The sequence below is a fragment of the Leuresthes tenuis genome, unplaced genomic scaffold, assembly GCF_036924035.1.
Source record: "Leuresthes tenuis unplaced genomic scaffold, fLeuTen1.0.hap1 SCAF_7, whole genome shotgun sequence".
NCBI lineage: Eukaryota > Metazoa > Chordata > Actinopteri > Atheriniformes > Atherinopsidae > Leuresthes > Leuresthes tenuis.
Genome location: NW_027325361.1, coordinates 13462517 through 13476407, shown reverse-complemented (window position 1 = coordinate 13476407; position 13891 = coordinate 13462517). Strand labels below are relative to the sequence as shown.

General features: G+C 42.2%; 1 protein-coding gene across 3 annotated transcripts in view; it reads left to right on the top strand.

Annotated features, from left to right (window-relative positions):
• The window catches only part of opa1 (OPA1 mitochondrial dynamin like GTPase), a 32127-nt gene extending 20554 nt beyond the window's left edge, over positions 1 to 11573 (top strand). For all 3 annotated transcript variants that reach the window (XM_072389370.1, XM_072389369.1, XM_072389371.1), the window contains 2 exons: positions 11068 to 11141; positions 11243 to 11573. In XM_072389370.1, the coding sequence (XP_072245471.1) occupies positions 11068 to 11132 (65 nt within the window). In that variant the 3' untranslated portion in view covers positions 11133 to 11141; positions 11243 to 11573. The remainder of the gene's footprint in view (positions 1 to 11067; positions 11142 to 11242) is intronic.
• The last annotated feature ends 2318 nt before the right edge of the window (positions 11574 to 13891 follow it).

Below are 13891 nucleotides of genomic sequence, written 5' to 3'. Positions count from 1 at the left end.
CAGCCACTACTAGACTACTTTTTTTTAGTGCTTTTTTAACTTCACAGTCTCCCTGATTTTTTTCTGCCCTTGTTTCAGTGCCTCCCATCAAATTCTGTCCAGGTCAACTCACTCTTTCGCCTCGACAGAGGGAATGAGAAAGGAGCGGAAATCAGAGAGGAGACCTTTACCTGACATCCCCTTCTATTAGAAAATGAGGGAGGAGAGGAGGGAAAAGAGGGAGAGATAAGAGACAGGGAAAGGATAAACACACTTAACAAAGGCAGAAATGTGCTCCCAGGGGCAGTCTGCTGTTAAGCTCCATTTGCCCCTACTTGCAGACAGGCTCAACATTGCTCAGGTTACAAATAGAGGTCAGGTGCGTGTGTCAGTGAGTGAGAGTGTGAAAGCACCTTTAATGAATGGTACAGTGTACACTGCAAAAAGGTGTGTGTGTGTGTGTGTCAGCGTGTGCCAGACCAGCTGTATGGCACAGTGCCATCTCTGGAGCAAGGTCCAGGCCTAATGTGTGAGCAGAGCAGAGGCCACTGGGCTGAGGCCACTGGGCTGTCACCTCTTCACTGGCCTACATGGAAATTGTGCTTTGTGTGTGTAATGTCTTGCACTGGAAAAGGTATTATATTCTCTTATTTGAGAAAATACAGAACACCGTATTGTTTCCAGAGTCCTGGCAGTTTTTATGACATGTTGAGTGTTCTGTTTAATATTATGAGCTTCTAAACACGACCCAGGCTCATGGACACAAATCCCCACTTCACCATTTTGCTGCGTAAATGATTTCTTCCAAGACAAATCTGATTAACATCAATTCATTTAGGAATTCTTGAAATCCTCGTTGACAGTACGAGATTTCTTCTCCACTTGGAATTGTGCATTTTGTCACCCAGGAATCGGGTCTGTAAGTGTCACAGTTTGTTTGTTCGCACATTGTTGCAGGAGCGAGCTGATTCACATGAACACCTGGCTGCTTCACGGCGTCTAACAATAACTCCATAATCTTCAGTGGAGGCTTCTTGCTGATGAATGCAATAACGTGTGGAAAATTGATGGATTTCAGCTTTTGTGTTGCGAGGTTACCTGAGGGGTGAGGAATCAGAGGTGTCAACAGAAGGTCCTCAGAAAATCGTGAGAATGTGTTAATTGTTTGCATGTTTGCGCATGCAGTCACTTTCTCCTTTTTCTGGTGGAAGTAGAGTACAATAAAGCTCGGGTTGTCGAGGCTTGCTCACGGGAATGCCCTCTCAGCCTCACGCTCACTTTGTTTCCTTTCATCTCCTCCCCCTTGTCCTCCTTTGAGCAGCTTCCTTCAGAGTGATTAGTGAGGGCTCAATGAGAAGTGCTCCTCTGCCCCCCCCCCCCCCCACCTCCTGTATGGCATGACGTATCATCTTAAGGTGCTCTGTGCACGTGTGACTGCATTCAGGAGAGACGGTGACAGCGAGCGTTGTTGATTGCTCAAACTTCTCAGCGAGTTCACACTTTCCATGAGGGCATGTTTGATAAGGCATGGAAAGTGTTTCTTTGTAGTTTTATTGTTTTCGCTTTGCAGTCCCAATGCAGCGAGCTTCTAGATACTCCTCCATTGAATAACCCATGTTCTTAACCCACAAAAAAAGCCTTAAATACAGAGAGGGATGAGACTTGGAAATGGAGAAATCTTCAAGTGGTTCCGAAATAGGATATTCTGCTATATTGTGACATCTAGTTGTTATCTGAGTTTCTATGTTGCACATTTATCAATAATACGTCAGTTCTAGAATGACATTTATTGGATTTATCCTCAAGGAGCCTTATTTCGTAAGCTATGGCAGTATCACTCTTTGCACAATATGCCTTTGTTGGATGTTGCTGTTCTGTTTTAAGGTGTGGGGCGGACTTGAGAGGGTTAAAGTTTATGCACCCCTGAGCCGGTAACAGAGGCAGACGCAGAGGGAAACTGGTGTGTATGTGTTAAATGAGTGAAACCATGTTGTAGCACACCATTTTCACCAACAAGGCTGCTGTGACAGCTGATTCAACACGCTCAGCTTGCTGTCTTTGCAAAGTGAGCAGGAAATAAAGTGGAACATTATTTTGCTTGTATTATTTCTATCTCATTGCACTTTAATTTTGTTTTATTTGTTTATAGATCAGAGCTACTACTAATGAACCTGCTAACTAAATCTGATCATAAAATGAATATGTCAAATCACAGCATGCACACATTTTTAATACCACTATAGAGTGTTGGTAAACTGAACTAACTGATGGTAATCAGCTGATTATTATGATGGGGTTAAGGTTTGGACTGTGTGGTGGCCAGTCTGCGTTTGAAGATAAAAATGTCTCCTGCTCCCCAAACCACTTTTTCACCATCTGAACCTGATGGATTGTGATCGTGGAAGTTGACCCTTCCCTCAGGGAAAAAACCTCGCATTCAGGTAGTCAACTGACCTCTTCTTTTGTACACATATAGACCTGACCAACAGAAGCAAACCTAGATCATTTGCTTAGTTAGATCCAGGTAGTTAGTAGAAATATGGACTGATCAAAGTTCTGCTTTCCCTTAAAAGGATTTTGAACCCAATATGTCCAGTCTTGCTGTTTACACACAACATATAATTCTGGAGTAAGAGGGAGTTTTTCTGCTCTTTGGCACTTCCTTCAGTATGACCTTTACCAACTGGTCTCATCTGTTGATTTGTATCTACTCTCAGTTGGCTGTTGCCGCTGTCTCCATCACACGCTGTTGCACACTGTCTTGCTTTTGTATTTCTCTCATGAACCTTTTGCTCCTTCTACCTGTCATTGTCTTTTTGTATGACACATCCCCCACTGTAAATCATTCTCTGAATTAAATCTACACTGCCTCGGAGTGTAGTTCTGAGCAGGCTTAGTTTTATTACAATATAAATGTTTTCCACAGAGGAGTAAACCTCAGGCTGCTGCCAAATGATCCATTTTCTCCTTGGGTGCATCACACACAATAACAGTAGATTCAGAGTTGTCATAACACTGGCAGAGATTTGGCATATATTTGATTTTCTTGAACAGCTTTTCAGTGCAAGAGCCTCTCTTTCACTTTTTTTTCTCCTTCTGTTCTCCTCTTACTCTCCTTCTCTTCATCAAAGCTCCAACAAACCAGCTGCCACCATTTACCAAAGTCATGACCTGCTTCTCTTTCCACTTTCCCATCATCTGTCTTTTCCCCTTTATTCCCTCACGACTTCTCACTTCCTCCCTGCACTCCAATCCATCCATCCATCCTTCCTCTTATGTCAAGAACTCGGAACGTCTTTCTTTTGTACACACACACACACACACACACACACACACACACACACACACACACACACACAGAGTCAGCTGTCCAGCACCTGATTGCCAAGCTCTGACAACACAGCTGCTGGTCATGATAATAAATGCTTTTGCAGGGAGAAAAAAAAAAAGGTTGAAATGATCAAATTGTAGATTTGAAACGCTCTGAAAGTAACTTTATTATTTCGTGTAAAAAGTTGCTGAAAGATTGTGCTTCTGAGTGCCCACCCCCTCACCCTCCCAGAAAGAGACTTAGCAAATAGATGCAGTGGATGTGGGAAGCGAATGGTTAACCTATTAAAGGGTGCTGATGGAAGCGGTGATAACGAAATAAAACCATACAGGAGATTGTGAGGCCGTCTCTCATCCGGCTCAGGGAAAGAGAGGGTGCTTGTGTGGGAAAATGGGACGGGCAGAGATGTGCGGTGATCGGAGGGGAAGTTCAGCAGGACTTCTGTTCACATGTTCCCAGCACAGTTGGGCCACCAGGGACCCATTTCCACCCATCATCCCGTCACTCACACTCACTCACACACACATGCGCACGCAAATATCTGACATCAGGTGCTGGTTAAGATGAGCTAATAGAAAAACCACATATCCCTTCTTCTTAACAATTGTAAACTGCAAACTTTAGCGGCCACTGCGTTCATGTTATAGCCCCACTGACCTAACCCCTCTACCCCCCTTCATAGTGGTCTGGTTTGGAAGCATAAAATGTGGAGCTCGTTTTTTCAGACAGTTTTGTGGCTGTTCGGAAGGGACAGACTGTTTTGTGTGTGCAGTTATCAGCATAATGCAAAACCTACTTGGAGAAAACTAAAAGAGAAATAATTTTGCTGTAATCCCCATTTTGCAATGATGCTCCGGTTCTGTCTCACCCTTTTAAAGTGATGTGATCAGAGACTTTGGTCAGCAAAAACAATCATCAAAAGCAATTCTGGAGACACATTTGTCTCAGAGTGGGTGTTCAGTTTAAAGAAAGACTTGATTTTGACATTTTGAATTGCTATAGAACACTTTTACAATTTTTAGAACGCGTTCGTACAACCTTCTCAGACTTTGCAAGTGAACCACCTGCAGTCCAGTAAGTACAGCCTATGGGCCTGAACAGGCGTCTCCCAGTGGCTCAAAGGGTTTCCAGGTGTGTTTGCCATCTTCTCAGTTTTTTTATGGATGAGAAGGTGTCTGGAGTCGAGAGCAGCTGGGAACACCCGAGGGTAACAGGAGGATGAGGCCAGCTGACCTGTCTTATCTTTCTCTGGCCCTTTTCAAACACATGATTCATGATAGTATTTGCTTCACCAGTCTGCTGTTGCTGCAGCAGCTTTCAATTATTGAGCCGCGTGTCACTTTTATTTTGATGTTTGTCTCTGCGTACTCCATGTTTGTGTACTCTGCGGTGCACATGCAATGTTTGCCCTTACATTAGCTGAGGTCACAGGTGCTTGAGCTCGCAGTTTTTCCCACCGCAGCGCGTCATAGCGCAATGAAAAATGCACTGTGGTTGTTTACTGGTGGTGGATGGGAGTGGCTGAAATGGCTGATTTTCAACCAATTTTTAGGTTGTCCAACGAGCAATTTGATAAAGGACTCTAAAAGGTGTCATCTACAGGAAAACATTACCTGCTGGTTGTCAGGAAATGATGTTAACATCGCAGTGTCTTATTCAGAATCAGGTTTTAACCGGGTTAATGTTTCTGTGTGAGTGCACATATCCAATGTAATCCAACCTGGTGGCTGTCACTACATTGACAGAGAAGCACTCATGATACACATTGAGATGTGGAGCCAACACGTTCAGTTTTTATCAGAAAACAAAAAAACGAATGTTTGATAAGCTTGCCTGGGGTCAATTTTCAGAAAAATGGAGTTGTTGTCAGGCCTAGATGTGTTTTCAAACATGCGGTAGAGCTCACTTGTATGTGCTTCCTATGAAGTTCATCAGCTGTTAACCTCTCTGTACACCTGTGGGAAGCGGAGGGGAGTTTCTCTGAGGGATCATGAGACGATCTCACTTTAAAACAGACTTGTGAGCATCAAATATTCAGGCTCATGTGGATTCTCAAGATGGATTACCATTTAGCCTCAGTACATGCCTACACTGGAGTGCAAAAGGTGACTCTTACAAAACTTCAGACTTCTGACTTACCATGATTTATACTGTGAGCAACAGGCAGATTAAATGTCTGATACCTTTTTTTTTTTTTTTTCTTTTAAAGAGTAGATATAGAAAGTGATGCCAACTGTTTCCTCATACATTTTCATGAGTTTTAAGTCACGGTTAATTTGTGTTAAATTGAGTTTTGTTTCGAACTATTTCATCAGCACAGAGAGGGAGATGCCGGGCTGCTCGGTTGTTGGCCGTTTTGTACAGAATCAACAAAACGAATGAAAACAATTCAACTATAGGATTTTACACCTTATTATTTATTGCCTCTTTCTCCAAAAGCGCAGTAGACATGTGTTGCTTTAACTGCTGGAGAAAATGAATGATCACTGCAGTGAGGGAGAAGGGAAAAAAAAAAAAAGAAAAAGTCTTCAAACACAACATCAGCAAAAGTTAAATCTGCGAAGCCTTCTGGTGAACCCGCTCTCTTCTAAATGTTCGTGCCGCTATCTTCATCTTTACAACCTCCTGCCCTAAAATTTTAATGTCTGGCTCTTCAAAGGCGCAAGCAGTGCTCGTCAATAAAACCTGGGCCACAGAGCGCAACAGCAGTCGTCACCTGGCTCTTTTCAAAGATTTTACTACCTGCATTTTGCCCCCTTTTTTTTTTTTTGTTTGTTTTGTTTTGTTTAGTCTAGTCTGCCCTCGGGCTGATCCCAGGCTTTGACCCGTTCACACCCGTGTACGTCTCTCTCCAGATTGTGCTGCTTTTTCCCAGGCATCTGTTTTCTAGATAAAAAAAAAAAACCAACCCATGAGTGCGAGCTCTGATTCATTAATCTGTCACTGACGTGCTGTTTGCGCCGTCGACATGCTCCCTCTCCCTGCGACCGGGGCTCCCCTGGCTGAGATTTTATAGCACAACGATCCAGATTCAGTGACAAATCAAACAGCACGCTGAGGGAAAGGGCTTTTCTGTTTGTTACATTAAGAGATTGACTTTCAAAGGCAGAAGAAGCCGAGCATTTAAACGTTCACTGTCCCCACCTACACTGCACCCTTGGCAGTCATGAGATATAAAGAGTGTCTTTATGAATGATGACAGCTTGAGAGATGGACCAAACCACTCCCCACACACTCTGGAGATCATGCTGTGAACTGCTGCTTTCTCGTTAGGAAAACCTTTCAGAGCAGCCTGCTAAAGCTTCAACCTTGGCTTTATGTTGCCATTTTTCCACAACAGCCACCCATTCTTCCCGGTTGCTTCCTTTCCCATCCTGTGAAGAAGAGTAGCCATCTATAGTAAGACTTGAATTAGTTTGCAGGCCTTCTTGCCCTCTCCCTCACATCTTTTTCTCCTCTCTATTCTCCCTCTCTCTGTGTTGGTTACTTGTCCAGCAGGGCCATGCAGTCTAATTACAGATCAATTAAAGGCTTTCTGGCTCAGTCCTCCCTCTGCCAATGCTCTGGCCATAGCAGACTTAGGGGGACTCTACAGAGTGCCAGTGAATGAGATATCATTTCATGTGGAGATCAGCCGAAAGAAGGGCTTGAATGAGGGGATTTGGGGGGGGGTCTGGGAGTTTCCCTCTCTTTCTATCAGTCTGCCAGAGTCCCTCCACCCTCAGCAACTCACACAGCACCAAGCATCTTAAAGAAGGGGCCTCTGGGGTAGAGGCCTAGAGGATTATGGGAATATTCATGACCAGATAAAGGGGTGAGCGGTTGAATGACTGTGTTTTGGGGCTCATCTCTAAGGTAAACAGGAGCCTAAATGGAGTTTTAAATCGCTACTCCCTCTGCACAGGGAGGAACAGGCTGTGGTGACTCTGTCCACTGTTTTTTGTTGCATTTCCACAGGATGGTGAAAAGAAAGCCTTGTCATGGCCTTTTCTTTATCATGCTGTGGTCTATGGTAGCAAACAGATGGTGCAGGAGGAAATAAATACCTTTTTCTCACAGTTTGTATCCCAGAATATTGGCTGCTCTGAAAGACGCCATTCACACATACCCGTGGCCTCCTGGGCTCATGAAAGCTGCCGAGGGCTCATTTTTAGAGTCATTAAGCATCTTGCTGTCAGGGAATAGTTAATGGATTTTGCTGTTCTTATGTATGCCATCTTATCTTCAAAATATCATGGCAGGCATTTAATTAGTGTGTTGTCTGGCCCAGGGTTTATAACCGGGCATTTTAGCCCATCCTACAAGGAAATTAGAGCAAAGGACTGCACCAAATGCATGTGCAGTGATTCGACAGAGGTCAGAATCTCTGCCCACAGCTGGCAGGTGGCTCAGTGTTTTTTTTTTTTTTTTTTAAGTGGTATATATTAGAAACCCTGTAAGCACCATGTGTGTCATCAGCTACATCTAAACCCGTGAGAAACTTTGAAGCTTGAGCCAGGGGTTTTCCCATGTTTTTTGATGATCTGACAGCCACTGCCCTCCTTTCCCCGCTCCAACCTAACCTCCCACCCACTCATACTTCACATCTCTTTCTTCAGGTCAGACAGATGTTGATAACCCTGCTCTGATTGGCTCGGATTGAGCTGTGTTGTCTCGTGGTCAGAGCATGTAGCCTAATCTGTTTGCTGCCGTTGAGCTGTGCCCTGCGGCGGGCTGCGTGTTGCGATGGCGTACCGCAGGGTCATGTTTCATTCAACCCCACACCTGCTGCAGTGACATGTCAGTGTTTCCCCTCGACAGGCCCCTTTATAATGCTGCCATTAGGTGTAGTAATCTCCCCCTCACGCCCTACCATTTTGTCCGAGTGTGTTAACAGAGTATCAAAGGCTGGGAATTTTTTTTTCCTGCCCACCTGCCAGTGTGGAGCATGTAGTAGGTGAAATGAGGTGGAAGTGGCATGACTGTACAGCTCTTGTCAGATTTCAATACACGAGGATGAATGTGTGTCTGTAGCTTTCACAGCCAAGCTTTCTGGCTCAAAGTCAGTTTTTCCCAGCTCTCCATACTTTTGTTTTATAGTTTTTCTTGTATTATGCAGCTCTTCTTAGCTTTGCCAGTTTAGCAGGGTGCAAGTGGGGGTGCGGCTAAAAAAAAAAAAAGGATACCTCAACAGCAGTACTCCCATCAAAGGGGCTTACACAAGCCCTCTGAGTACAATATTAAGTTTCAGTCCAAAGCACACACAGTTATCACCTTTGTGCTGATGTGAAATGGACACTTAGGAGACTGGTGCTATGAGGTCCAAACCAAAATGATTTATCTTCCTGAAAAAGTCTTTGAAAAGCTGTGTTTTTAGTTGGCCTCCTCGTAGGAAAACAATCATCAATAGTTCCCCTCGGGATCTCGTGTTGCTGATTGATCAAGATAGAGCAGTGTTAGTTTGTTCTTCAGAGCTGCTGTTTGAGTTTGTGCTTGGGAGAGATCCAGACAGATTAGCGAGGGTGACACGGAAGCTGAAGAGGCAGCCAGGCCCTGAGGTGCAGCTGGCATGGCAAGCCACGGCTTCTTTTCCTCTGTCTTGGCCCACAGACTTGCTTCAGCCTCTGTTTAATCAGCGATTAAGACTGCTTTAGATGGCTCGTTCGTCTCGTGTGACGGTACATGTTGAGTGGAAGGATTGCTCATCGTATGCAGTCTCTGGACAATGGGAGTTTGATCATGAAAATGAGTGAGTGACTGTTTTTCCAGCAGATTCTTTCCCAATTGTTGTGATGGTGTCTTCTTCTGTCCATGAGCAATGTGCCCAGGAGGTACACACTAAAAAAAAAAAGGGAACGGTGAGAGCTTTGATGTGGGTACAAAAGCCTTCATCATCAGATGTGTGAAGGAGGTCTGCCTTGAGGTTTGGCTGTCACTGTCAGAGGGGACCATCTGGTGTTTTGGTCAAAAGTGTGGGGGGGATTTCTACCTGCAGATACCAAAAAGGATGAGAATTAGGTTTGAGTTAGAATTATATACAGGTATAGATCAAAATCATCATTTATAAGATTAAATATACTCTTTGTTAATGAGCATGTTTATAAGCAGCTACCCATCTTAGTGTAAGTTAATTTAGCCCCTGCAGTCAAGTGAAACAGAACTGTGCATATCAGGACATAAAAAAAGATAAACATAGAAATAAAGAAAAGAATATCAGGTCTTAAAATTCAGTAACAACAAATACAGCACGGCATGACATATATTACACAATGTCATTATATATGAAATGTGTGATATGACTGAGAACACCACACAAGAATCTGCTTAAGCAGAAATAACTTGAAATAATAATTTTCTGTATGAAATGATCAGGCTTTTCACATCAATTATGACTCACTCTATCCGTCCATCCATTTTCTATACCCACTTCATCCAATGCAGGGTCTTATGGGGGCGGGGCCTGTACCTGCCACCGTAGGGCAAAAGCCAGGGTACACTCTGGATTGCTCGCCAGACAGGGCCACACAGAGACAGATTACACAAACAACACACCCCACAATTTAGAGTCACCAATTAACCTCACATGTACGTTTTTGGACAATGGGAGGAAGCCGGAGCACCCATCCACGGAGAGAAGATTTTCCACTTGTGACCCATCTTTCTCTCTGTAGAAAGATAAACTCCAACTTGTTTGGGTAAAGCCTTGTAACCCTTCCCAGATTGATGGATAGCAACAGTTGCTTCTCCAAGATCTTTGCTGATGTCTTTCCTCCTTGGCATTGTGTTAACAAATGCCTGAATCCTCCAGATGAACTCCAGCAAACTGCTAGAACGTCTCCTTTTATATCGGTGCTCACACTTACTGATTATCAGTTAATCAGCTGCATCTGATTGGCAGTACCTGACATCTACTTATCATTTTAATTCTAATGGAAGCATTTGTGGCGCGATTAGTTTTTCACTCACAATTTCTGCATTTTTTTCAAATTTTTTTGCTCAGTAATTAGTGTTTTGTTTCATCTGATAAATTTTATTGCTTTTTTAAAATAAAATAAAAAAATTATGTCCTGATCAAAACATGATAAGTAACAACCTTAGTAATTAAAATCCATGACTGTATGTTTAAGTCTCTGTTTAACCACAAAAGCTGCAAAAAAAACCCCCTCAAAAGTGGATATTCACATTCAGCCTGGATGATGACCATTTTCAAAGACTGTCAGTTACTCTTTTTTTGTTTAAAATTAGAACAGAGTAACTGTTTGATCGACACAGTGTATTAAAAATGTTTTACATCGCGCTCATTACTCATCGCAATACCAATAGGCGCAAACATCGGTATTGTAAAAGACTGCGTTTTCCTTCCAGGCAGTTCTGTTTGTGCGCACGTTCTACAACTAACCAGCATCCACAGGTGAAGGTCTGAATGCATAGTCTTACTGTTCATCACTGTCTACATGACCAAGACATTTTGTTTTGGGCCGCAACAAACAATTCTCTTTAAAGCTGGCGCATCTAAAATGATACAGTCAATTAATCCATTTGTATTTTTAAGCTTGAAGATGATAGTTGGCCATTTCAAAGGTTAATATGACATCTTTACAGTGTTGTTTTGCCCCAAAACAATCCAAAACCAAAAGATATTTGCAGATTGAAAGCAACAAGAAAAAAACAACTTTAGAGTTCTTGGTATCATTTCATGTTTTTTCTTTTATTTCTGCCCAAAAGATGTTTTTGAATTTGCTTGTGATACACCAACCCACTTCCTCTCTTCTTTGCAGAGAAAGTTCGGGAGATCCAGGAGAAACTTGAAGCTTTTATAGAAGCTCTTCACAAGGAAAAATAACAGACCCAGGTATTTGTCTGTGTGATTACCCCGATGCTGTGCTTTGAATGATTACTCTGTTGGTCCTTCCTCTTAATAATTCTGTTGCCGAAACATTTTTTGGATCACAGCTGAGGAATGCACTGAACAAAGAAAACACATCTGTAAATGACCGTCAACGCCCCGTGGCCCTGCCTCATCACTCATCTGATTTTACCATCCACTACTTGGCTTCCCGTTCACTCTTGGACACTGAAGGAGGGGTTGACCTAAAACAGAAGCATAAGATGGAGGAACCGCTTCCAGGCTTTCTCTTTGATTTCTAATTTCTCCTGTTTCTTTGGGACAAGAGGGGGACTTCTGCACAGAAACTCGAACCCAGTCAGATCAGAAGGAAATGACGAAGCTTGCAGTGTGTTGTCAGAACCACTTGTTTTCAATAAATGAAGATTGTGTACATGTTTTATCTCCAGCTTTCTTAATTTTGTTTGGCTTGCTTTGTGTTTTCTTTGTGCATAGGTGACTATACGCATTTGTGTGTTCACTGATCTGTGTACAGAGCCACCACTGGCACCTCATGGGATACATAGCCTTGAATTTCATAACTTTTTCTTGCCTGGTGCTCTGGAAATCTGCCAGGTTACCTGGCTGGTACACACAGTATCTTACAGTTAACGCGTGACATTGCTATAGTTGCACTTAGTGGTAACTTAGCACTTCAGTTACCCCTCCAACATTTCAGTGTAATCTCAGTTTGCTCTGTATTGACGGAAATTGGAGCAAAAGACTTCCCAGTGCAATACTCAGCTCTACAACCATAAACACTCGCGACTGTATCGCCACAAAAATGCTAATTAACAAGATTAACAGAATAGGATCAGCTGTCGTTGTGCTGGAAGTAATTTGCTGTATTAATTCTATTTATTTTTCAATTGGTTTATTAGACGGAACATTAAGTTTCTACGTCGGCCAAATTCACAGAATGTCCTGGTCATGCTTCTTGCTGTTCTTTTTTTCCCTGTGAATCTGCCTGCTCTGTCATTGTGTATCAACATGTCATTCATATGCTGCAGTGTTAACGCATCCTCTCTTCAGACTGAAAGTTAAATGAAACACAAATTTAAGATGTTTGAGAATCGCTGAGTCCGGTAACATATTCTGAAGTGTAATTTTATAAAAATGACATCAGTAAAAATATTTGTCATTAAGGTTTTGAAACTCTTCTCAGCCAGTTTGCAGATGCATTTATCTTGATTTTTCTGAAACTGTCACATGAAACTGGAGCTGGTCTAGTTTTCAGTTTCACATACGTCAGGAGTTTGTCTTCATGTTTTTCCGAGTCTGACCCTCTTTGTCACTGATGTTTTGTCTCTCTTTGCCCAAACACAGATGCACTTGTATGCATCCTTTTTTCTGTCTGCGGCTGGTTATTAAGCTCTTCTGTGGCAAAACTAGGGGATAAAAAGTTATCTCACTTTGTCCTCAAAAGTCAAGAAAAATGTCCAACGTGCAAGTGAAAACGTGTGCTTCTGTCAACTCCCCAAAATTCTCCTTCCATTCACTGTTCATAGCCAAACGTTCACAAGTGGTCCCACGAAATTCATCTCCTTCAGCGTTCTCATCTTAAAGCCTCTCGCATCCACACACTCTGCACCTTATTCATTTGGACCATTCTGACTCTTCCCATCTCCCACATAGGCTCATTCTTCCTATCTTGAAAATGATTAGATATATTCAACTAAATGGGGTGAGATTATGTTACCTCTAATCATTCATTCATATGTGTATATGGGTAAATATATAAAACATGATGTGCATTCTGCACTGCTAGTGTTTATGGGGAGTCATGGAGCTACTGTCATGTACAGCACGAGAATGCAGAGTGAGCCGCTTGTGTATCACAAAGTTGGTCAGGTGGCTCAGAAACATGTTTTATGTTGTAGAAAGTAATATGTGCATGGTGTACCCCATCAGGTGTGCTTTATTTATTTGATTTGTGTTTAAAAGAAAATTGGAAATAAAGTTGACATAAATAAAAAAAAATGAGAGATTTTCTTTTCTTTGTCGTCGTCGGTTTGTCCCACCAACGTTAGACAAAGGTATGAAGGAGGTTGCTTTCCTGCTGACATATCGCCTGAGATCATGATGTTTGTTGGCATGGTAACATGTTAACCCTAGAGTGGTAAACGATGCTGGTGCAGCATCTACATGTGTGAAACCTGGCAATAAATGATGGAATCGCCAAACTTGGAGTATGTTTAGTCAGTTTTTTTTTTCGTTTTGACAAAAACTAAAGATATCTATTATTTGAAACGATTTTGTGAAACACCTCAAGAAATTGTCATTTTGTACTCTTTTATGACAGAGGAGCTGTAATCAGTAATTAAGTCTGTTGAAACTTCTAACACATTTAATTACTCACATTGCAGTTTTTGAATAGTAAACTGTTTTGCTTTAAGTGTACATGGGCTCTTCCTCATTTTTGTTACCTCACAGGGACCTTTTCCAAGACCAAGTGTGTTTCTTATAAAATATCATTGTTTGGGTTAGAAGGAAGTTTAAAAAATTAAATTACACCTACCACAAATATCAGAAGTCAATGCAAAAAATGTTAATGAAAGTAAGATGCTCATTCTCATCCCGTATGCTTTCTATGTACACGCATACCACTGTGGGAAAAGCTATATACATGTATTTTAAAAAAAAATATTTTAAAATAAAAATTTTTTTTTTTTTTATGAGTGCTCATCGTTTATACATCTCTGCCCAGTTGTGGAGGA